Source organism: Tasmannia lanceolata, unplaced genomic scaffold (assembly GCF_043159265.1).
Source record: "Tasmannia lanceolata isolate RefF3 unplaced genomic scaffold, GAP_Taslan_0.1 ptg000007l, whole genome shotgun sequence".
In the NCBI taxonomy this organism is placed as follows: Eukaryota; Viridiplantae; Streptophyta; class Magnoliopsida; order Canellales; family Winteraceae; genus Tasmannia; species Tasmannia lanceolata.
Window position 1 is genome coordinate 26,772,517 of NW_027518684.1, and position 25,729 is coordinate 26,798,245.

At 39.5% G+C, this 25,729-nt stretch overlaps 2 protein-coding genes and 1 non-coding gene across 4 annotated transcripts; 1 reads left to right on the forward strand and 2 right to left on the reverse strand.

The window, feature by feature from the left end:
* Positions 1-12,513: 12,513 nt before the first annotated feature.
* On the forward strand, positions 12,514-19,344 carry ROC2 (rotamase cyclophilin 2). Of its 2 annotated transcripts, XM_077385876.1 has the most exons (3): positions 12,587-12,669; positions 13,234-13,306; positions 18,508-19,344. In XM_077385876.1, the coding sequence occupies exon 3, from the start codon at positions 18,520-18,522 to the stop codon at positions 19,045-19,047; it is 528 nt and encodes a 175-aa protein (XP_077241991.1). In that variant the 5' UTR covers positions 12,587-12,669; positions 13,234-13,306; positions 18,508-18,519; the 3' UTR covers positions 19,048-19,344. The 2 variants fall into 2 exon arrangements, with proteins under 2 accessions (XP_077241992.1, XP_077241991.1); XM_077385877.1 differs by lacking the exon at positions 13,234-13,306 and having other exon boundaries at positions 12,514-12,669.
* Positions 19,345-20,533: 1,189 nt separating this feature from the next.
* Positions 20,534-23,080, reverse strand: LOC143882333 (basic helix loop helix DNA-binding superfamily protein). The gene has a single exon (XM_077385875.1). It carries the CDS (start codon positions 22,888-22,890, stop codon positions 21,208-21,210), a length of 1,683 nt encoding a protein of 560 aa, XP_077241990.1. The 5' UTR covers positions 22,891-23,080; the 3' UTR covers positions 20,534-21,207.
* LOC143882391 (U11 spliceosomal RNA) lies at positions 22,958-23,083 on the reverse strand. The gene has a single exon (XR_013252230.1). It is a non-coding gene; the product is annotated as a U11 spliceosomal RNA (small nuclear RNA).
* Positions 23,084-25,729: the final 2,646 nt, after the last annotated feature.

A 25,729-nucleotide genomic window follows, 5' to 3' on the forward strand; every position in this document is an offset into this window, starting at 1 on the left:
TCTGAGGTGAGAGAAAACAGATCTTGCCGAAACCCTCCTCTTCCGATCACCTTCTCCGGTCAAGTTCCGGCCAAACCCCGGCCAGCTACGACTTTGTTTTTCTTATTTGTTAACTTCTTCTCATCTCTGTTGCAAACCCTAGAAATTTTTAAATCCAAGCTTTTCCCCCATTTTTTTTTTACCCGATCGATATCATCTTCTCCGATCGATCAACGGCAAGCCTCCGGTAAAGCTCCAGTTCTTCTCTCTTTTTAGAAATCGGATCTGCACACACACACACACACACACAGGGAGAGGAGAGAAATTCGCACAGAGAGAGAGAGAGATTTGTTCGATCATCTCTTCCGGCAAACTCCTTACCGGAGTCCGGCTGTTGTCTCAAAATCCGACCCTACTTTCTTCTCTCCCTTTCATTTCTTCACCATTACCTCAATCCACATCTTCTTCTACCCTCATTTCCCACCACTAAACCCAAACCGTACCTTTTCTTCTCCGGCCAGACTTCCCGGCAAGCTCGTCGGAACTCCGGTTTCGTTTCCACTGCTGTATTTCACTCCAGATCTGTTTGATTCGTCATTATCTTCTTCATCTTCCTAGTTTGCCGTTTTCAGATCCAAACCCTAACTCGTTTTGCCTATTTTCTTCTCCGATCAAGTTCTGGTCATACTCTAACAAGCTCCGGCCAGTCAATACCTTGATCTTTTGTTCTTTCAACTAGTGAAGAGGAAGACATATATTAGTAGATTGATTACTAAAATCAGAGGCAAAAACAAAGAAATTGAAGGTGCAGAATTTGTTGTTTCATCAGGTAATATGATGTCTATTTTGAGATGATCTTCATGCCTGTGATGATAAGAATTATGAATTCTTTGTTTGATTGCAAAAATATGTTTTTCTAAATTTATAATCCTGCTTCTTTGTTGCATTGCTTTTGTTGATTGAGTAGAATTTTGAGTTTGGAAGAAAAGAGGAGAACCTGTGAATAATTTTTTTTTATTGTGAAAATTGTGATTTTTAGAACATCATTATAGGTTTTTCTTGTGCATTTTATGTCGTTGCTTTGGTTGAACCTGATTTTATTTCCTCATCTTCTTAGCAGAAATTTACAAATTTTATCACTGGTTTAGCATTTCTCTAGATACTACGATTTTCAGTCGATCAATTCAAAGAAAAGGATTATGTTGTGTGCAGATTTGATCTCAGTATAAAATAAAAGCATGCATTAGAGCTTTAATTCTAGCTTCAAACCTATGATAATCCCTTCAATATTTGGAGTTATTCTCCTTTAGTATTTGATTGATGATATATAGTAACTATTCCTGCTAGGCCTTTGCTATGTTCCTTTTATAATTTGTGGAAGTATAGTCATGATGTTATGATTTGCATTCATGCTATCATTTTTAGTGTTTATCTGATGATATAATGACATGACAGTAAGTTTATTTAAGGAGTTGAGATAATTTATCCGCAAGCAGATTTTTGGCTATCCAATAACTTTAAATGAGAAAATCATTTTTCTCTGTCTTGATAAATATATATAAAAAAAACCGAATAAAGAGTACTTTGAAATAAAATTTGAGAAGATTTCGATAAGGATTTCCAAAATTAAGCCTATAGTCCAGTATTTATAAATTTAATATTTCTCTTTCATACTAAGCTTTGAGTTAGGGTTCGAAGACGGTAATAAATGAATTGTTCAGGTAAGATTATCTCAAAGTTTATTATACTCATTCCTTTTTATTTAAATAAATTGTTTAATAGGAAGAATGAGATCAGATGACTACTCTATTCGATATTATCGACATGAGTACTGTCTGATTTCAAGGCGGGATATAGAAATATTATCATGTGTATATGATATCAGATGATTACTTTAGCATCATCTGATTTCATCCCCATATTGGGGTGGTGTTTGTGGTTGGGTATAGAAGTGTTTGATATTGTTTTCTTTTACTTTATTAGGCTATCCAGCGGCTGGTCTGGACTAATTAATGTTGTTTATCATTTTATGGTTGCTATAGATTTTTTTATTTTATTGAAAATTCTTCTTTGCTTAGCACTTGATTTATTTTTATAAGAATAGAATGGAATTTGCGATTATCTGGTAGCCTTTTCTTCTCTCTTTGATAGACTAACACAGTCTTATAGATTTCTGTTAAATTTCTTTAGATACTAGAATCCCCTCTCATTGCAAGGGCGATGAAGGCGCTAGCCCAAGCCCATCTTTAGAGGGATTTACCTGGTCGTGGTAGTACCCCCTTCTTTCTTCTTCTCTCTCTATAGACTTGCATAGTCTTTAGAAACCCTTAGAACTTGTCCTTGTTCATTGCAAGGGCGATGAAGGCGATAGCCCAAGCCCATCTTAAAGGGGAGAATTACTAAGTCTCAGTAATACCCTCTCCCTTCTCTTTTCTTTCTATAGAGACTTCTTAGCCCTTTTCTTGTAGGGCAATGATAAGGTTACTTGGAGCCCATCCTTGTGCTTGGGAGACTTGCCCAATCTTGCTAGCATTTTTCTCTATCCTACCTCTGTGTCTAAGGGACTTACTCAGTCTCATTCTCTTGCTAAACCTCCTCTTTGTGTGTCGTTAGGTTTTGGGAGAACACCTTACTCGGCTTGGCAACATACCCCTACTCTTATGGGTATTGGGTTGCACATTTGTTACACCCTAGGGCTAGGTAGCTGTCCGGCCCGGCTGGGTGTTTTACCTTTACCAAATATGTACAAGGTCTCTTTTTCCTTATTACTTGTGAGCTTTATCTTAGTTTGATAGTCCACTAGCATAGGAATCCGTCCTTAGTCTAGGGAGTCAGTCCTATCATCATAGGGGTTAGATTTCTTTCCAACCTCTCATCATATCATGTTTTTCTATCCGCTCTTACAAGGTATAGGATGCTGTCCAACCCTCGCAGAGTCGTGTTTCTGTCTTTTTCTCCCGCAAAGCATAGGATGTTGTCCGACCTTTGCGGGATTCCAGGAGTCTATCCTCCCATTATGATGATAGGATTCAATCCTCTTGTGTCAAAAACTCAAAAAAAAAAAACACTATAAAACAACCAAAACATCAAAAACATCTAAAAAACCAAAAATCTTAAAAATCTTGAGTTAGTAAGAGAGTAGATAGAAAATTCTGTTTCCGAACTACGTTGGCTTGATCCCTTTCAACAGGGTACGTAGTCCAGCTTGGGATTCATATCCCAAGTCCAACCAAACCTTTCAAAATAAACATTTTAAACCCTAAAAAAAATACAAAAATTCTTCAAAACCTTTTCAAAAAGATCTTCCCTAGAGTTAGGAGTCTGTTCAAGCCGTTTGGTTGTTTTAGAGTTAGGAGTCTGTCTTGATTTGTATTGATATGGTGTGTCCAGTCGTGTGAGTGTCCCTAGAGTTAGGAGGCATCAAGTTGATCGGTTAGACATTCAGTCAAACCGATGGCTAGACTAGGAAGCATATAGTTAGCCCTTGGTTTTCATTAGGATGCATAGCCTAGTTACACATAGGATGTAGGGCCCACCTGCATTAGCTTAAGGCTAACCAACTTGCATTAGTTAGGGCATATAGAGTCCTAAAAATTACAATTTACATGAACTCAAGCAATTGTACAAAAAAGCTTTAAAAATTAGTCGAGTCTAGTGGAATCGAGTCTAGGATAGCGGTTCTAGATGGTTAGGCATAGTAGTTTAGAATAGGGCATCGAACTACGTTGACTCCGATTCTTCCCGAGGCCGGGATACGTAGAGCAGCTGGGATGGACGGCCATCTTGGTCCGAGTCAGGTCGTATTAGAGTTAGGACTCATTTTGTCCAGTCATGTATAGAATTGAATTGTGTTGTGTGTTTTGCTGTGTTTTCTTATTTTCATGTACAGATCCTATACCTTTAGCTGTAGCATGCATGTGTTTGCACACCAGAACTCAGACACCAATTAGGTATGACACTCATAACCTAGTTATTCTTAGGTGACACTTCTTTCATTTCTTTTTATGTATGCTTATTTTTCATCTCCGAGACATGTATGATTAGATAGACGTCTTCTCGGAGATATGCGTTCCTATTTCATATGACTTTCGCCCAAAACTCTTCAAAATCAATAATAAATGACATAAGAGACCAGGTGCTTACACTTGGGCGGATGAGGTGCTCTTTAGACCTTCCAAATTCGTAACCAGGCACGAACCCTCTTTTTATAATCTCTGGTTATCCGTTGCAACGGAGCATAGTATGGGATCCTTGGCCCACTTCCTTGGATGGCGACTCTTCTTTGTTTAAGGTACGCCTCGAATCTGGGCTAGTCTCCGAATCGAGAGGTATCTCACCTTATATCGTCACTCATGCTGTGAGAGGCATTCTTCTTTCAAGAGTTCCTTGGTAGAGCTCTCCATTCACGTGAATGATCCTGAGACTGTTCGCACGTGGGGCCCGTCCCCCGCCGCCTCTCTCTCGGATCGGGGTCCACAGTTTTACGCTTGGAGCGAATGCTTTCAAAGAGAATTTGGATTTTACGCTTAGAGCGAATGCTTTCAGGGAAAAAATGAGTTCTACGCTTGGAGCGAATGCTCTCAGGAAAAAATTTGATTCTACGCTTGGAGTGAATGCTCTCAGGGAGAAATTTGGTTCTATGCTTGGAGCGAATCCTCTCAGGGAGAATATGGTATTTTGCTCGGGGCAGATGCTTTCTGGGATAATTCGGTTTCTTCACTCGGGGTGGATGCTCTCAGGGAGAGTCTGGTTAGGTTTGAATGCTTGATTTGATCACAAATTTCGTGCTGGGGATAATGATGCAGACTCTCAATGAAATGATGAGATTGACTCTCAGTGGAATGGTGAAACAAACTCTCAAAGGATTGCTGAGACAGACTCTCAAAGGACTTTGACTGAGGAATTGAATTCAAAGACTGTGTTCAAGCTCCACCTATTTCCATTTGTTGAGAATAGCCATATCAATCATTATTGCTCATTTGATATCTTTTATGACCTGATTGCTCAGGGCATAAAAGATGCCCCTAGTTTGATTTTACTTCCATGACAAATTCATAAGAGAGTAAAAAGCATTAAGGAACAATAGAAGGCTTTCATTTCATGAATGTTCAAAGTTACAAGGATTTGAGGTTTACAACAGACTGTATCTGCCTGACAATCTCCTTTCATTTCCGATGATCTCTACCGTCTCAGATGGGCTTGAAAGCCAGCCAGATGGACTAGAGGGTTCGTCATCTTCTAAACTCCGTTCTGCTGTGTATCACCCTTGAAGAAACACAACTTCATCATTTTTCACTTTGGCTTTCTTGCTTTTCGTTACTCTAGCTTTGGGAGGGATATAGGACTACACAGGCTTCCCCACACAAAACTCTGGAACTTGCCCTTGACTTGACGAAGAAAAGACTTTAACTACCAACAAACGAGGACTTCGACGGACACAATGACTTAGACTCGAAGAGAAACTGAATCTGTTTCTTAGTCTGATAAGTATTTTAAAATAGTACAGTCTACCACTCTTAGAATCTTTTGAAAGTCGTATTTAAAGGTGTTTCATTCATCTTTCCAGTATTTTCATCATGGTTACTATCCCGTTGTATTGCTTAGTCTTAACCCCCTAGTTTAGAGAGTGTCAGAAAAATCTCTGCTGGCACTCACTCAGACTTTGGAGTAATGCCTCAGAAGAAATGAAAGTCTTGCTGGCTTTCAGAGGTTTTGTCCTTTATGAGGTCACTGCCATGACCAGATCGCCTTTTCAGGTTTTCGATTTGGCGGACCGCATGCCTTATATTTTGCCTGGACTGTCTGCCCTTGCAGATTTTCTATTCAGCAGACTCAGCACCCTGATTTTTGCCTAAGCCGCCCTTTCGGGTTTTCATCTTAGCGAGCAAATAACCCTAACTTTTGCCTACACCGCCCTTGTGGGTTTTTAGTCTAGCGGGTCTAAGACTCCATCATTTTTTTTCTCTACAAACCTGAGCCTAAATACACCAGAAGGACTTTTAGGTAGGCTTGGGTTCAAACAGGTTAACCTTTGGTTTGTTTTCTTGTATTTGACCGAATCTGGCCTTCCAGACTGTTTACGTATCCCCAAAGAAAATGGAAATCAGGTCCGCGTAGTTCGCCCATTTGGGGTTTCAAAGATTGTTTGTTTTGTTTCTTTCTTTTTCATGACGTAGTTCAGGTTCAATATCTTTTATGACGCAAGTCATAAAAGATGCCCCTGGATTGAGTTTATCAAAGAAAGAAGGTATTTTTTTTTAGGCCCAAAGGGTTTGCAAATGGTTTTTGACTTTGAGGTTGTTGGCTTTTAAGCTCTGATCGACCAAAGACAGCCTCCAGGTGTATCTAAGCATAGTACTTCTTTAGTTGGTCTAGGTTTGTAGGTTCTGTTAATTTTTTTCATTTTCATCGAGGAGTCTAACGGCTTTTCCAGGCAGAACTTCATCAACCATATAAGGACCAGACCAATTTGGCATGAACTTCCCTCTGGGATCAAATACCGGTGTGTGTGTGTGTGTGTGTGTGTGTGTGTGTGTGTGTGCAGAAATCAAGACATTTACCCTAAAATTAGAACCACAGATTCAAAAGCACTTGCATTCTTACCAAAACAGTAATGAAACATACCTAAACTGAAGACAAATTGCTATAAATTTAATACTATGTGGAAAATAAATTCACTTCTCCTTCTTCATCCTTTCCTTGCTTCTCCTTAAGTTGAGATTTTTAAGCTCTGATTCAAGGTTTGAAGTTCAGCTAAAGGTTTAGCTTCGAAAGCTTGCCGGAATTCGGTCGGAGAAGATGGTGGGAGAAACAAAGTAGAAAACTAGGGTTCCTAAAGAAGAAAGCTCTAGATCTATTGACTTAATAACAGACTTTAGCTTGAAATCAGTGAAGCAGACAACAATAGCAAAGGGAAAACAAAACAGCAAACTAAATTTGACCGGCCGGAGCTCCGAATTTCGGCAATGATCGCCGGAGAAGAAGGTAAAAATGGTTAGGGTTTCAGAAAGAGGGATAACATGCTAGGTTAAGAAGAAAAAGAGGAAGCAGACAAGAGCAATACTGCTACTGGCAAGAGATTTGCCTGATCTTAACCGGAATCTTGACCGGAGAACAAGATTTCGATCGGAAAATGAAAATATAAGGGTTTGTGAATCGCCCCTTTCCTCTCTCTCTCTCTCTCTCTCTCTCTCTCTCTCTCTCTCTCTCTCTCTCGATTAAGAAAATCTAGATTCAAAGAAAAATGAGGGTTAACCTGCTATTTATAGGCAAAGGATGATGCGGATATTGGCACTACCATTTGATATCGGCACAAATGCGCGATTCTGACAAGCTAATTCACCCCCCGCCCCTACCGCTTGATAACTGCACCAACTTGCTCTGTCTTTTAGTGCAATTTCTTCGCGGAATTTTCTGAGATTTTGCAGGGAGATTCCTAAGATTCTAAGGTTTTCAAAAATGTGGTCATGGGCACCTAGAGGCTTAGGTTGACCTGGATTTCCCTCAAATACATGGAATTTTGGGGTGAAGCTTAGATAAGACTGCGCTTCTTATTTCGCTCATCTTCATTGGTAATTTTGCTCAGATTCTGACGAAATTTTGCAGGGACCTAGTTGGGACCCTAAGCTAACCTAGGGTGCAGTTTGGGATCCTAACTCATTGATTTGATAGGGTTTTGCTAAAAAACGGGAGGTTCAAGGCCCGGTCAAAATGGGGTGTCTACAGCAAGAAAAAATCGCTCCAGAAAAAATAGCCAAAAAATTAGGATTGCATCTTCATATGAGTTAGAAAATACATAAAGAACGACATTCTCGCTATTCTTATGCTAAAAAAATCAAAAAATTGCTCCCGAAAATGGTTAAAGAACACATCCTGAGTGTCCAAGTCAAGGAAAATTATTTGGGAGAATATCTCAAACGGTATAATTTATGATCAGAAACTTTTATCAAGCATTGAGCTTGATGGGACTCAAGGATATTTGAGTTAAAGAAAATTATTTGAGAGAATATTCAGACAAAATAATTGTTGATCCTTGGTTTAAGAGAGTCCATGCGGAAATTCATTAAGCATATAGTTTGATGGGACCCGGGGATATTTGAGTCAAAAGGAAAATTGTATGGGAGAATATCCTAGACAAAATTTTTTGGTAACATTGCCGATCCTTAGATAAGAGGAGTTCCTGCAGAAATTTTATCAAGCCAATGAGCTTGATTGGACTTGGAAATATCCGAGTTGGGAAAAAAGTTTGTGAGCAAAATCCTAAGCGTAATCAAAGGAAACACAAAGGGTGCGTTTGGATTGCCGGAATCAAGAATCGGTATGGACATCGCATTCCAATTCCACCTGTAAACGGAATGGCACTTCCCTTTCTAGTGTTTGGATTGCATTGGAATTCATCAAAGGGAACTAGTCATGATTTTAAATCTAGCATTTGGTACAATAAAAACCAATGTCGGAATGGAATCAAATTTTCAATGAACTTTTCATATTATCTCCAATCAATAAGACTTTCTTTTTTTTTGGCTAATTAAGCATTAATAAGATTAGTAGAACCTAAAACTTAGTTTTTTGACGTTTATTAGAAATATTGATTGGGATTCAAAGTAACTTGTTAAACTAATTAGGGCAACTGCTAGGGTATCCATCGCTTGCCTCTTAGCTAATAGATTAGTTAGACATGGGTTCAATCCTTCATTTGCCTCTAAGGAAAAGAAGTGATCATAAGAACCAAATGAGTATAATAATATTTTGGAGGAGAAAAAGTATCCACTTGCAAGACAACAACGTAAGAATGGGAAGAACAAGAAAAGAAATGAGCATTTGAAAAAAAAATTCACCAACGAGCTCTCATGTTGGAACGTCTTCTCAGGCTTCTCTGTGTCAATTTCGTAATGGTGAGGAAAAACCCATTCAATCATAACAAAGCCCTAAGTCAGCCCAAACTTCCTCCCTAACAAGTTCAGAAAGAGTTTTCTCTTTTATTTTCTCAATATTAACGAAAATACATTTCAGAAATAAGAATGAGAACTAAGGCAAAAAAGTTGAATCTCTACGATACCCTAACCAAGCATTGCAGAAACACTGGAAATCCATACATGAGAGAGAGAGAGAGAGAGAGAGAGAAATCAGTTGCCGACCTCATCTTTTTTTATACTTGTTAAAAAGATGAAAAGACTTCCAGGAAAAGCTGCTAAGACGGTAAAAGAACTTTTTCGTGTTACGAGCCAGTGTCATTTGGCTCTGATTATGGGAATAAGAAGAGAAAAGTACGGATTGCAGGCTGATGTTTGGCAAAATTACGGATTGCGGACAGCTTTTAACACAAGAACAAAAAACAGGCTAATCTTCAAAGTCGGGTGGGAAAAAGACCCTGATACCCTTTTAACATCGACATAGTCCTCCTTTTTCATTACTGTCTATTAAATTGGCGCGCTTCACGAGGCTTCTTTTGATTTGTTTGAATGTGTATTTGAACCGACAGAACCTTGGGTTCGTTTCTATCTTGACCGTCGGAAATAACTAGAGACGAATGGATGCTTGACACGTTTTGGAAAAAAAATTTGGAACGCTGACGTTATTGAATACTTTTTGGAATGCTGCCGTTATCTTTTCTCACTTCTCTTGGTAACGTTATTGAATACTTCTCTTTTGGTTCTCATTATTTACGCTGCCGGCGTACCCATTATTTTTTCTGGCGTACCCACTTTTGGCTTAGAATCTTTTCCCTTCTCTTTTGTTCCTCATTATTTATGCCGGCGTGCTCATTATTTCCGCCGGCGTACCCACTTTTAGCTTGAAATTTTTTCCCTTCTCTTTTGGTCCTCATTATTTATGCGCTGGCGTACCTATTATTTCCGTCGGCGTACCCACTTTTGGCTTAGAATCTTTTCCCTTCTCTTTTGGTCTTCATTATTTACGCCGCCTGCGTACCCACTTTTGGCTTAGAATCTTTCCCTTCTCTTTTGGTCCTCATTATTTACGCCGCCAGCGTACCCACTTTTGGCTTATAATCTTTTTCCCTTCTCTTTTGGTCCTCATTATTTACGCCGCCGGGGTACCCACTTTTGGCTTTGAATCTTTTCCCTTCTCTTTTGGTCCTCATTATTTACGCCGCCGGCGTATCCACTTTTGGCTTAGAATCTTTTCCCTTCTCTTTTGGTCCTCATTATTTACGTCTGCGTACCTATTATTTCCGTCAGCGTACACCCTATTTCCGCTTACACCCTATTTCCACCGGCGCACCACATTATTTCCGCAGGCGTACCCATTATTTCCGCTGGCGTACCCCTGACTTCCGCCGGCGTACCCCTGACTTCCGCCGGCGTACACCCTATTTCCACTTACACCCTATTTCCGCCGGCGTACCCATTAATATTCCGGCGGCGTACTTTAGAATCCGGCGGCATTCTCAGCCAAAAGAGACGTGAGAAATAATAAAATATTCAATAATGTCGCCGTTCTAAGCCAAAAGAGACGTATTCAATAACGTTATCGTTATAAGCCAAAAGAGATGTGAAAAGTTTATAAGCCAAAAGAGACGTATTCAATAACGTTACCGTTCTAAGCCAAAAGAGAAGTGAAAAAAGATAATGATTGACTTTGGGTTGTCAGTGTTCCAAAAAGTTTTCCAACACCTGTCAGGCATCCATCCTTCTCTAGTTATTTCCAACGGCCAATATAGAAACGAACCTAAGGTTCTGTCAGTTCAAATACACATTCAGGCGAACAAAAAGAAGCCTCGTGTAACGCGCCAATTTAATGGGCAGTAATGAAAAAGGAAGCTGAATAACGTTTCTGTTGATGTCAGAAGGGTATTAGGGTCTTTTTCCCAGCCGATTTTAAAGATTAGCCCGTTTTTTGTTCTTGTTTTAAAAGGTGCCCGCAATCCATAATTTCACCAAACATCAGCCCACATTCCGTACTTTTCTCAAATCAGAATACCACCTCCCACGGGGGGTAACAAATGATGCCATTTATTCCGCTTCACATTCGGTTAGGAATCCGGTATTCCATTCACTAAATACAACCAAACGCCGGTATCACCTGATTTGGAATCAGGTTCCAATTCCTATTTCCGATTCCGATGAACAAAACGCATCCAAAGGGAATTCACTCGGCCAATGTGGCCAAGTGGGAGATGTTGGGATGATGGCCACATGGCATCGTCTTAATGCAGTGGGAGTAACTTCCGCGGAACTTACGGCAAGTGCGGGGCGCAGCAAGGCTGGCACAATTTAGATCATGGGTGTGTCAATACAGTAATGATCTAGGAAAAATCATCTCCAAGAAAAGACTCCCATATAGCCGATCGAAGCCCCCTTTCCACCCGTCTCAAAAGTTTTAAACCCATTAGTTCGACCAGGAGAAATAGTTTTGATTAGGGATTTAATATAACAAAAATATTTTTTTCTATTTAGAATATAATAGATATTCTCGGACATTAGCAACACCAATCAAATTTAGGAAAAATCTATTATTTCTAAATAAATTATGTAGTTACGTCCGAGTTCGATCTTACATGAGCACGAACCTAATGATATATATATAGGTATATTATAAGGGTATTTGCTAGGGGCCACCCCATAAGGCATTTCGCAAACCGGCTGTTGGATGAGAGAGCAGCCACATACGATCATTTTTTGTCTTATTCATTTTATTTATCCTATGTGGCTTCTCTCATATGCAACAGCTGGTCTGCAAAATGCCTTCTGCGATGGAGGGCAAATCCCAATTATAAGAGGAATGTTAAAGTGAAGAGGGCCTTGTAAAAAATCAGGTGCAAGGGTGCCCCCTATTTGGCCGTCTCACCAACTACAAGATGCATCCCTTTACTTTTACCATTCCTTAATAGGGCGGATGGTCTCTTGCATGTCTGAGCAGCCACCAAAGCTCACTTTTCAGCAGATTTTGTCTTCATTCATGAGGGGCTGCTCTGACTCGCAACAAACCATCCGCAAATCCCTTATAAGTATGTATATAAAATTCGAAGGGCATAATTGCACATATTCATCCTTTTAGTAGGGGAATTGTTATCAGCACTGCTGTATTTTGATGAGGGCACTCCTCACTTTATTAAAAGTATGATATGGACCGCACCATAGGATGATCCAAACCGTCCATTATGTGGGCCACAGCCTCAATAGGCTGTGCCAAAAAATAATTTCTATAGGTTGATCCTAACCCACTAAGTTGAATGTTAGAGGGTTGATCCATCTAAATAGACTGTATTTTGATCATAACCCTCTATCGATCGGAGGGTTAGGACCAACCTACGGAAATTATTTTTGGGGCACAACCTATTTAGGTTGTGGCCCATCTAATGGACGGTTTGGATCATCCTATGATGCGGTCCATACCTTACTTTTAAATTTTAATAAAGTGAGGAGTGCCCTCATCAAATTACAGTAGTGCTGATAACATTTCCCTTTAGTAATGGGCACCATTTACTTTAGTAATGGGATATGATATATTCTCCCCATTTTCTTCCTCCGGCCAGCACCTTTGAATGTAAAAAAAGTAGTCGTGATACACTAGAGTGGGGTGGCCTAGGGAAGAAGAAGGAGCGAATGTATTATTACTTCACCTTATAAAACCCTAACCCTAATTTCAGTCACGCTGCCTTATAAATACACATGCCCCTAAAACCCCAAACCTGTGGGCATTCCTTTAGCATCCCAAGCTACTCCCAAGGTACGAAATCTCTATCTATTATTTTTTCAAAATTTCCTTTTCATCTGATCTTGTATAGAAAATGCCATCTACTTCTAACATTATAAAGTAAAAAAAGAAAGCAAGACTAACAAAATCTCTCTTCTTTTCTTTTTTTTGCCCTCAGAAATCCAATATCGTATTTTCTTTCATATTTCTAAGAGGGTTTTGTGTAATTTCATTACTGGGTCATTTTATTCTTTATTTTTTTGGGTGACAAACACTTTATTGATGATTTACTTAAAATTTCATGTGTTTTTTTTTGTTGAAACAATCAATTTTCACATTTATAGTTGATTTTACTGAAACAAGAAGGGAAAAAAAGCACATTCGAAGGCTTTCAGGTGATTTTTTCTCATAGCCTGTTGAGCTCAAAAGCTGTGCAAGATCTTAAGTTGTCTTTCTATCAGTATTCTCTTTGCATTATTATCCAATTTTAGAGGACTTCTGGAAGACATAAATTTGTACTTTATATTTATATTTTCTGTTTTATTTCTCGTTTTTCGCCTGTCCTGTCATGTCTTATTCATTTATTGTGTGTTACAGACTCAAATCTGTTCGCAACGTGATTGATCTTCTTAGAGGGAAGATCTGCTTCTTGACCCACTTAGAGGGAAGGGTCAGTCCTCCTATCATGTTATTTATATCAAATAGAAAACTCACTCACCACTTCCTCTAAAACTCCTTTTCAAGCTTGTCTAGACACCTTAACCCATATCTCTATGACTCGTTCACATATCAAACAACTAGATAGAGATCTCCACAAACTACAAATATCTAAACTAATTTATTAATTCCATCTTAAGTGGGACCCATCTAGGCACTAAGTTCCAAAAATATCTATGTAGTGATTTTAATTTAATAATAATCAGCTTCTCTTTTTTCAAATTATTTCCATCTTAAGTGGCATTTTCTTTTCTCTTTTCTCTCTTCTCCTTTTACTTTGTCTTTACATCCTTCCCTTTCTAATGTTCTTTATGACATTGTATTAATTTTTGGTTTTATTGTATGAAACAGTTCGTTTATATATGTAAATGGTGCTTTAGCTTTATGAATTTTCATTAGAAGTTGGTTTTCTTTTACACTTGCCTCAAGTGCCATCATTAATTGATTATATATTGAAAATTTGTCTATAAAAGATAACAGGGCGTGGCCAGCAATATTGTTCATCACTATGTCTATGTGGGTCAAAGGGAAGTCATCTTTGGATTGGCTTTATTTAGATTGTCGAAATTCACACACGTCCTTACTCTTCCATCCTTTTTAGGCACCATCAATATAGTGGCCAACTTTGTGGATATTTTGTTACTGCTAGAAATCTAGCGTTCGGTCATTTCTCCACTTCTTTATCTTTCATCCCCAAATTGGTTTCAACTTTAAGTCTCTATTTTGTAGGTTAATGTTAGTACATAGGGGTTCTATGTTGCATGATGTTGGTGCTTGTTGAAGTATAAATGATTAAATAGCACCAACTCCAACAGCTTAAGCTTTTGGAGTAATGGGTTGTTTCACATGGTATCAGAGCTATTGCCTCATGGCAGGTCTTGGGTTCAAAACCCAACAACTCCTTGATATTAGAAATCCACGTGCACGGCCAACCCAAAAGGGGCCACACATGAGGGGGAGTGTTGAAGTATAAATGATTAAATAACACACTCTAATAGCTTAAGCTTTTGGACCAAGCATATCCTTGTTGGACCAAGCAAACAAATCTGTAAATTCTCTTAAGAGACCACTTAGGCCGTCATGCTCCTCAGGTGTTAGTAGGAGACCAACTCCACTAAAGCCATATTGATGGGAACCGCAGGTATTCTTTTCTTGTTGCAATTTACCATGATATGGAGGGATATGGTGTGGCTGGACCTTGAGGTGGCCAATCTTTCCCTTTGAAAGCAACTCTTGTAGTAATATGAGTATGTGTAATGAACTCAAATAGCTGGTCCGAAGTTGTTGCTATAGATACATGGATTTTAGCCTGATTGTTCAGTACAACGTTGCTTGGATGTGTTGAGCAAGCCCTAGACAGAAATGAGCTTTTGTTTTCTTGAGATGCTTGATAATGGGATCTTCTACTTTTTCTTCTAAATCCTAGACCATTGGGGTCGGATGAGCCTAAGATTTGCCTGCATTTGTAGGATTTTCAGCACATGGTTCAATTGGCGTAAATATCCTGTTAGTGGTCATATGGTTTACAATTTACATCCTCTAGTAGAGCTAGGGTGATAGGCTGGGCAGTATGATGTTCAAGGATGATTGGATGGGGATGAGACGGCAGTGGTTGAAGAGTGATAGATGCCTAGGGTTGTATTTGAAGTTCATTTTTTGAACGGACTAAGATGGCAGTATTCAAAGTTTATATGGAGTAGATACCGTGTGTTGTAAATATAAGTTGATAAACACCTTGCACACAACGTTTAGTGGGTCATACCGTCATCCCTTATGTAAGCAACCTAAATGTAGAAGTTAGGATCTTGGCTTGCTGTTATGAGCCCGTTAATACCACAGTCAATCCAGTAATAACCTCGAAGGGATGCTTGTTTCTGTGTACGTCCTAGATCTCGTTGTATGTCGTAGGAAAGGCTACTAGAGTCACTACCTTGGTCTTCACGATCACAAGTTCGTAAGCCTATGGATTATGGCTCTAGAGAGAGTATAGAGAGATAGCTCTTGAGATAGAGAGGAACTTAGGAGATGAGTAGATGAGATTTTTTACGAGAAAGATCCCTTGCCCTATGTGTGCAAGTGGGAGATGTTGGAATATGGTGGCCGGGTTATCTGGACCCGAACCCATGGTCCAACCACATGGGTTGGATGGATGGCCCCAACAGTTAAAGAGATTAATCTCGATTAATTATGAGGAGTGTTTGACTAAGACTTCTAGACTCCTAAGTTGAATGAGACTCTTGGACTCCTTCCATGTGGCTCTTGACTCCTAGATTTCTATGTGACCCTTGGACTCCTGGACTCCTAGATTTTTGGTGGGATATTAGTCTATATACACCTCCTACATAAGAGAATAAAGGTTCAATCTGCTAAGTTTCTGTCTCTCAAGGTCTATCTCTCTAGATTCTATCTAGAGCCATCATCCATAAGTTAACGGACTTGTGATCGTGAAGATCAAGAGAGCGACTCTAGTAGCCTCCCCTACGACATACAACGAGATCAATGGCGTACATGGAAGCAAAGAATCAATTCGAGATCACCATCGGATTGGTTGCAGTATCAACGGGGCTCATAACTTCAAGCCAAGATCCTAACTCCCGCATTTGGATTGTATACATAAGGTATGACTCTAATCTTGTGTGCAAGGTGTTTATAAGCTTATTTTTATAACATTGTGCTTTGGGACGGGAGTAATGAGGGAAACTTGGTCTATAATTGTATGCGGTTCTGGATTCGCTCTACCATCTTGAGATTGGCTAGTGGAGGGGGTGACATGGAGAGGTAGAAGGTTCCGAGTAACCTTGGGTTTTTGCCAATAGGACTACTTTTCCAAACAAGTTTTGATTTGTATGTGTTAACCTAATGCAATGATTTGTAGCGTGACCTCGATTCCAATAAAATCCACAAAATTCGTTGGCATTGTAATTCCTCAACAAGGGCTTGAGAAAGTTATATGACGCTCTTTTCAGGAAGGTGCATGCACTCAGGATTCAAGGTCATCCCTAAGTGAATTATTTCCGGTGTGGCGTGCTGCATTTGCCCTTGAGTAGGGCACCTTCAATTGTACTTTTGCCACACTAGGAGAGACTAACTGCATCACATTTATTCATTCTTATATCTATTATTTGGCTTCTTGTTCTCTAACTCAAGTCTCCATCACAATGCTATTATTCATGACGACATCTTTGATCTGCACCCCCATTTGCATTAATCCTTTGAAGTTATGTGAACACTTGAGAGTACATGCCGTTGAATATTGAGGCATCAGACTCTTTACTACAAGTTTGATTTGCTCTACTTCACTGGGCCTTACTTTGAGTTTGGCAAACTTTTCCCTCCATTGAAAAATGAAGGCAGTGAAATGTTCCTCGGGTTTCTGCATGGTCATCTTGAGGACCCTTAGGGTGAGCTCAAACTAGGCGTTGAACTTATGTTGGCCTACAAACTCCTGTGCAATTTTCAGCCAAGATCACATTTCGCCTATGGAGACTAAGGAACCAATCCCCGGCATCATCTGTTAGACTCATTGGGAAGAGTTGGGATACGAGATCATCATTCATCCCATTTAGCTTCGACAAACTGATATGATTTCAATGTGGGACTTGGAATACCCCAAATCATTGAATTTTGGGAAGGTAAGGGATTCAAAACTTGGGAGGAGGAGGGGTAGAAGAGGAGGCGAAAGAGAAGAAAGAAACTAGAGAGAAAGATAGTTGACTTGAGACTTCATTTTTTTAGAAATGACGGGAAATGGTTTTGATTAGGGATTTTACATGATAAAAATACTCCATAAGTTCCTGTTTTCATTTACAATATCAGCAGTATTTTTGTACATTAGCAGTCACCAATCAAATATAGGACGCTCTGAACGATTCTGTAGTTATGTCTGGTTTGGGTTCGATCTAACACAATTCCGAACCTTATAATATATAGGTATATTATAAGTATATTAGTATATTATAGTGTATGTAAAATTTTGCATATATAATTACTCATGCTTAATAACATATATAGTTTGTAATATATAATAGTGGTTGGAATTATACTTTTCTAATATGCATACAAATCTTTATTCCCTAGTAACCTATATATTACTAAGTAAGATAGGATCCCCCCTCATTCTATAACATAGATCCAGACTGCTCATCAATTGAAGACTAAAACCATAACCCTAGTTTCAGCCACAGATAGGTCTTACAATGGGATCTTCTTCTTCTTCATCTTTTTTCTCCTCTCTCTTCTCTTTCTTTTTGCCCTCCGAAATCCCATAATCAGTCCTTTCATCTTTTCGTTCCTAATTTTATGAGGATTTTGTGTAATTTCACCATCGGGCTATTTCCTTATCTATTTTTTTGGCTTACAATCACTCTATCGATGAATTACTTAAATTTTCTTGTATTTTTTTTATAGAAACCTTTGCTTTCACAATTTTATAGTTGATTTTACTTCAAAAGGAGAAAAAAAAAGCACATTCGAAGGCTTTCAGGTCATTTTTCTTGTAGCCTGTTGAGCTCAAAAGCTGTGCAAGATTCAAGTTGTCTTTCTATCAGTATCCTCTTTACATTATTTTGCACTTTTAGAGGACTTCTGGAAGATGGAAATTCGTACTTTATAAATTGGTTATCCATCTTGTTTTCCTGGAGCTCTATTATGTACTCTTTTCTTCATTTATTATGCTCCCGAAATATCTATGAAAGTTTCAATTAGAAATAATCCGATTTTCTTCATTCAAATTGTTTCTGAAATGTTTGGCATCTTCTTTTCTCTATTTCTGCTTTTATTTTAAGTCTTTTTCTCCATCCCTTTCTAATGTTCTGCCAGGCATTATATGAAAATTTTGTTTTATTGTATGAAACGGTTTGATTGTATCTGTAATTTGATGCTGCAGCTTTATAAATTTTCATTAGAAGTTGTTACTCCTTTACTGCATTTGATCCAATGTTTGATCATTACAAGAAATGGAAAAAGGAATGTACATTACAGCTCTTGGGTTTTCTCTTGTTGTTGTCAGTATGAAATCTATATCCTTTCCCTTGTCATAATCCAATAGTAATTTTACTAATTCTAGGCAAAGATAGAGAAAAGGCTGAAATTCTTCAATTTAACAGAAACCCATTTGCCAAAACTTTATCATCCCCTCATTTTTTTTTCTTACAGAAAACAGAAAATATGTCGAACCCCAAAGTATTCTTTGATATACTGATCGGAAAGGCGAAAGCTGGCCGGGTTGTGATGGAATTATTTGCAGATGTCACCCCCAAAACTGCCGAGAACTTCCGATGCCTTTGCACTGGTGAGAAAGGGATCGGAAAGTCCGGGAAGCCCTTACAATACAAGGGCTCGGTTTTCCATCGGATCATTCCAGGTTTCATGTGCCAAGGTGGGGATTTTACAAAGGGCAACGGAACAGGTGGTGAATCAATTTATGGGCTGAAATTTGAGGATGAGAATTTCAAGAAGAAGCACACTGGGCCTGGTGTGCTTTCAATGGCAAATGCGGGACCCAACACAAATGGGTCGCAGTTCTTTATTTGCACTGAGAGGACCTCATGGCTTGATGGCAAGCATGTTGTTTTTGGGCAGATTGTTGATGGTTTTAATGTTGTTTACGCGATGGAGAAGGTGGGTTCGGAAAGTGGTACGACAAAGTCACCAGTTGTGATCGAAGATTGCGGTCAGATAACAGAGAGTAGCTGATCATCTGTCAGAAAAAAAAACAGAGAATAAACAGAGAGCTGTTCACTGGAAAATGATGTTATGGATATGGGTGAAGAAGATGGGAGTGAATGATGTTACTGGAGGTAAGTAGGGAGTTTTTTAGTGTATGAAATTTGTGGTTAGAGATGTTTGCTTCAATTTAGGAGCTTAGGGATTGTTTTTTGTTGACAGTTCTTCACAGTTTCTTCAAACTTAATATGCAGATTTTACAGAATTGGAGCTAAATGTAGTTTTGTAATTTTATGGTTTATGAGAACCATCAGAGCTTTCAAAATATGTCTCCTTGTAATTTTTTGGTTGGTTTATGGTAATAATAAGAATCAAAGAATTGGATTTTAGAGGAAAAATAAATGAAGCTCGACTTTGCATCACCAAGTTGAAGTCTAGTCTAGTTGAAGAATATAAGATCATGAATCAGGTCATCTCTGATTTTTATTCCAGATTTCATCTTTTATCATTTTGGTGGACTTTTCATTTATGGGTTCAAGAGTGAGATGAAGAAATTCCTACTAAAAAGGTAGTGCTGTAACTGCTGTTAGGGGTGCAATTTGGATCGGGCTCAAACCTAGCCCAGTGGGTTCAGCCTGATTTTGGCTTTGGTTGGGTTGGGAAAAGCCAGCCTGATTTTATTTTGGATTGGGTTAGGGTTGAGGCCTTGGGCAACCTGACCGACCTCTGCTAATTTTGTCATGATTTCTTAGGATTATATTTTTTTTATTTTGCCCTAGACCCGAACACAACCTGATTTAACCAGACCCGATTTGGAAAAAATAGGTTAGATGGGTTGGGTTAGGGGTGAGAGAGAATTAGAGGGGGGTGGGTTAGGGTTGTCCAACCTCAACAGGAGGCTAGGCTCGGGTTGAGGCAAAACACCCCTATAGCGTAAAGCTAATACTAGACCATCAGCTCTTCAGTTGATGTTGCACCCCTTATTTCAACTTTTGATCGTCCTGTTGCATGGAGGACATTCTACGGAATTGAAGAATGGTCATTTTTTTAAAAAGGGACTAAGACTATTATTGGTCGAAGGTTACTCCAAGATATAAAAGTTTAATTTTGACGGTAGTTCTAAAGAGAATCCAGGACGAACGGGAGTTGGGAGATTGTTTCAAGACAGTATGTCACACAATTCAATCTTCTCTTGACCAGCTAGGGTATGTGATTTTAATGGGGCACAAGTGAAAGCTCTTTTATGGGGCTTGAGATGGTATGTAAATTCCACGCACGGGCTAGGAACAAGGCCCCTAGTCCATGAAAGTTGGCCGACATTATATCGGAGATTCTTGATAAATGCATGATTGTATGCGAGGAGTTTAGTCACATGAAGTGGTCACAATATGCTCATACTGACAAGTTAGCAAAAGGAGCAAAGAAGGATGCAGTGACATTCTCTAATTCTCTAGCCCTTTAGCAATGTAATGCTGCTTAGTCTAATAATCAGTCTAAGACTTTCAAACAGTTCTCAAAATCCAAAACAAACAGGGCCTTAATAATTCCCACTTCATAGAGTTTATAGCCTCACAATGCTCTTATTAGAAAGCCATTGGAAATCCATCTTGATGGTGCCTTACCATTCCTCATGCCAAAACCGTTTTCCAAATTTCCTCTTCAAATTTGAATTCCAAATCTTGCTCTCATTTGCTAACAACTTGAACTCATATCCCTCACCTTTGGGCATCACATCACCACTCTGAAGTAGAGATTCTTGAAATAATTTAGAATCGTCACTACATCAATTCCTTCCCTAAGTGTTTTGTCACGAAGACAGATGATAGTTACAACACCTCGTTTTGGTACTATACACCCCCTCTCTAGAGTCTTTTCTTTGGATGTTAAAATTCAAAATGCGATGGGTGAACTAATAAAGGAATCTGGAACAAAGAGGGGTTTATGGCATTAGAACAAGTAGCTGTAAATATGATCTACTTTTTTCTCATGAAATAAAGACCTAAAATTAAAGCCCTGTATGATCCCCTAATCAAAGAATGAAGTAGGAATGAACTGCAATATTCTCTCAACACAGAATTTGGTGCAAGTGATTAAATTTAACCATTCCTCATAATGAAATTCTTCGAAAACCCTTGAATAATGAAAAATATTATTCCCCTCTTGCTTCTCTTCATATAAGAAATTGTATCCTTATATTAACCCAAAGTTTGGGACATACCCTGAAAGCTTCAATTGCCCATCCAATTCAACCAGCAACAAACAAATCTCATCAAACAAGGGGTGCGACATATCACAAGCTACAAACTCATGAACCTTCCCTTCCATTTCAATCCAACTAGATCCTGGATTCTTCTTTAACACCCTTCTCTCCTTCATTGTCATCCTTATCATAGCAACCTCACTCCATCTATTCGCTTCTGCATACATATTAATCAGAAGAACATAATACCCACTATTATCAGGTTCCAAAACCATCAGTTTCTGAACCGCAACTTCACCGATCTCCAAATTTCCATGAATTTTACACCCACCCAAGAGAGCTCCCCAAATGACAGAGTTCGGCTCGATTCTCATGCTTTTTATTAAATCCAATGCATCTTCGAGTAGGCCAGCACGCCCTAAAAGATCAACCATACATCCATAGTGCTCTATTCCTGGGGAGATCAAGTAGTCCTTGGCCATACTTGAAAACCTAAGTCGGCCTTCTTTGACCAATCCCGCATGGGTACAAGCACTAAGAACGCTAACAAAAGTAACCCCGTCAGGCTTGATCCTATCCCTCTCCATCCTACTAAACAAACCCAATGCCTCTTTAGCATACCCATGAATTGCGAGTCCTTCAATCATGGAATTCCAACAAAAGAGATTTCTTTCTTTCAATTTGAAGAAAACCACAAGGGATCTTTCTATGCTCCCACATTTTGCATACATATCAATTAATGCTGACCCGATATAAACATCGACCTCAAACCTACTTTGCACCACGTAGAAATGAATCTCCTTCCCTAAGTCTAGAGCTCCTAGATGAGCACAAGCCGAAATCACGATGGACATGGTTACTTCATCAGGAGTAACCCCCGCAATCTTCATCCCTTCAAAAACTCCCAACGATTCCTTAAATTGCTTGTTTTGAGAATAACACGAGATCATGGTGGTCCACGAGACCAAATCCTTACAAGGCATTTGATCAAATAACAACGCGGCAGTCTTTACATCCCCGGACCGTGCATAGCCGGCAATCAAGGTGTTCCAAGAAACAGCATTCCTCTCCGGCATTTCATCGAACAATCTCCTCGCGGAATTCAAATCTCCGAATTGGGCATGACCGGAAATCATAGTTGTCCACGACACAACATCTCTTTCAGGCATTTCATCAAACACTTTTCGAGATTCAACGACTTTGCCAAAATTCGAGTAGAAATCTATCAATGCGGTCTGAACAAAGACTTGAGATTCAAACCCACTTTTCCAAATCTGACTATGAACCGTTTCGCCAAATTCAAAAGCCGATACTTGAGTACATGCTTTGACTAGAGAAGTGAAGGTAAAACTGGTAGGGACAACGCGAGATTTTAACATTTGTAAGTAAAATGGAAGGGCTTGAATTGGGGAAAAACAATGAATGAAACCTCTGATCATGGCATTGTACACAACAACATTGGGATCTTCCATTTGTGCAAAGACTCGAATCGCGTAATCGATGTGGCGAAAAGACGAACAGGCTGTGATGAAGTTGGTTATGAAGAAGGAATCTTGGTGGGTGTAGTTCTTGATCATGGTGGCATGATAGATTTTCAGCTCTTTCAAAGTAGAACATCTTTTTATGGGATTCTTTTGGTGTGAATTTGAGAGTTTGGATAGATAACTGTTCATAAGGTGGTGTTTAAGATGATTAATGGCAATCACTTTGAATTCTTAAAACCAAATGTTGGAGATTTAATGGAGGGTCGGCCGAGCGAGCCAACCCTGTGGAGTCCCACAAATTATGTCAGCCATATGTCTTGATAGCCATACAGCACTCACCAACTAGGGCGAGCGTGGCATATTTAGCCAACTGACCCTTTTAAACTATTGCTTTACCCACTCTACTACACTTATACTAGAAGCCAGTCGTCTACTATTGTTTCCATTCCGATGTGGGACTATCTCTCCTTTCCAACAAATCCCTTTACAAGTGCCTCATCACTCGGGCCATTTGGATTTGGATACATGGATTTTTTAATTTAGGATTGTAAAATCCTGGATTTTAGAATCCATGTATCAACATAGCCCTTAAAGGTTGGAAAATGTAATTGAGTATTGGGCACCACTGCTGCCCCATTTATGTGATGACATGCTTTGAAGCAAACATAAGGCTGGGCAAATGGCATTGAGGACACACGATTGGACGATCCTATGCCCTTGATCTGCCAATCAAGGCTCATTTAGGATTTCACTGAGAGAGGTCAATGCACTATTTTTATTGGATTTATATGAATGGATTTTGACTCCAAAACTGATTATTGGACTCAAAATAACATTTAATTTTGAGTCTAATATATTTCGATTTTGTGTCCAGAACTGGTTATTGCACTCAAAATCGATTCTCAAATTCAAAACGAACAGTGCCTAAGAAAATATCAAAGCTTCTCATGATAGCCCTCCATGGGCCAAAAGAAAAGGGGCAATGTAGCACGACCTGGTCTATGGATTCTTCTTCTTCCTTGCACAGGTTGTTATCTACTAATGAGAGTTACTTTTTGCCTCTTGAGACAATCCCAACTGTTGATCCGCCAGTTAGCTGCCGTCTACCCAAAAGAAGTCACCTAGAGGTTTCAAATTCTTGAGGACTAAGTACCAGCTCCGTCGCCACTAACTAACATGTAGAGAAAAGAGCGAACAGAAAAATATCCCGAAATGACGGAACACTCTATGGTCATAATAAGAATACGGACATTACTTGAACACAAGGAGGTAAACACATTCCTTCCACATTCTACATGTCCGCTCGACCATTTGCGTGATCTAGCCCAGATGTTGGACTCCTCTCTAATGATCGTCCTAGCTCAAACATCCTTCATATTATTTTTCTAAACAAATATAATATTGGCAAGCCAATATGGGGCATTAGTTTTCTATTTTATGAGTGTTGTGCTTCTTCGAATCGGATCTAGCTATGTCTTGATTACAATCCATTTGAATCTGTTGTTGGACAATTCCTTTTTCGGAGTGCTTTTTTTATCCTACTTTCTTAGTCTAGGTCACAATTGTTTGGACCCGGGTGGAACTCTCCCTTAAAAGCTAGTCGTTAAGGAGAGGGTGCCCGTGTCCTTATAAGTCCATCCACATACAGTCACTTATCCGATGTGGGATCTTTACTTTCGTGTCCCAATAATCTCCCGCTCCACGCATCAAACAATCTCACCCCTCCACACGGGAGCAACGTGGGAACTATGAGATCTTCCAGGGATATTCTCCATCTATTCTCCATCCTCGAGGGTACACCAGGGTTATCGAGATCCGCCTCGAGGGATTTTCTCCATCCTCGAGGGTAAACCAGGGTTACCAAGCTCCTGCTATGATGGCACTTTGTTGGGACCAGGGTAGAACTCACCCTTAAAAGCTAGCTGTTAAGGGGAGGGCGACCATGTACCCATCCACATCCATTCACTTTTCCGATGTGGGATCTTTGCTTTTGCATGGAACCCCAGCAACAATCCGTTTCAAATTAGGCTATCCTTCTAAGTGTCCTAGGACTTCCTTAAGTGGAGTTTGGGATTAGGATTAGGGATGAAAGTGTGAAGAGAGAGAGAGAGAGAGAGAGGACCTTGGGCTAAAATGGTATATAAAAGCAAATCTTGGCCCTTTGATTACCGATTTCGACCAATGTCATTTCTTGGGCCAATGGTAAGGCTGCTGGTCCCTGGAGAGAGAGAGAGAGGACCTTGGGCTAAAATGGTATATAAAAGCAAATCTTGGCCCTTTGATTACCGATTTCGACCAATGTCATTTCTTGGGCCAATGGTAAGGCTGCTGGTCCCTGGAGGATAGCAAGTATTATTTCTAAAATACAAGACTTGGTCCGTAGATTTGAGCCTCGTATGCAACACCAAAAAAGGTCGGCAAATGAACGTGCAGACAAATTGGCTAAAGAGAGGATGGAGAAAGAAGATGAGATAGTTTTTATTGCAACACAGGATCGAGAGTGACGGGGAGAAGATTAAAGCTCAATGAAACAGTTCTGGGTTATGAATCTATGCTGCCCCAATAAGTCCTCAGCTGCTCGTGGAAGATAGGAGGCATAGTATGTCAGTTCAAGAAACTCCAGTAGCTTAACTGTGGTAAAGGACTGTAGACCCTCAGTTGATGAGGTGACTAGGGTGAGCAATTCCAAGAAATGGGTTCGGGTATGCATTATGGGTGGCCGGTGTACTAGATGGACCTTCTGTTATGGAATGTGCCATAAAGTGAGGTTCGGGTTTATGAAGTAATTTGTTGGCTTTTGCTGTATTTGTAGTACAATAGTGGGACACCTTGTCCCCAAATGGTGTATCACGTTCACAGCTATAATAAATTGTTGCCGAGAGAGAGAGAGGTGAATCTTCATCAAAACGTAAAGGATTTGCCATTTTGAGTAGGGTTTCTAGAGTTTTTATATGGTGCCCGACCGTCTAAGTACCATCAAAACGGTACCACCCTTGATATTTGATCCAACAGCAGCCCACTCTTTAAG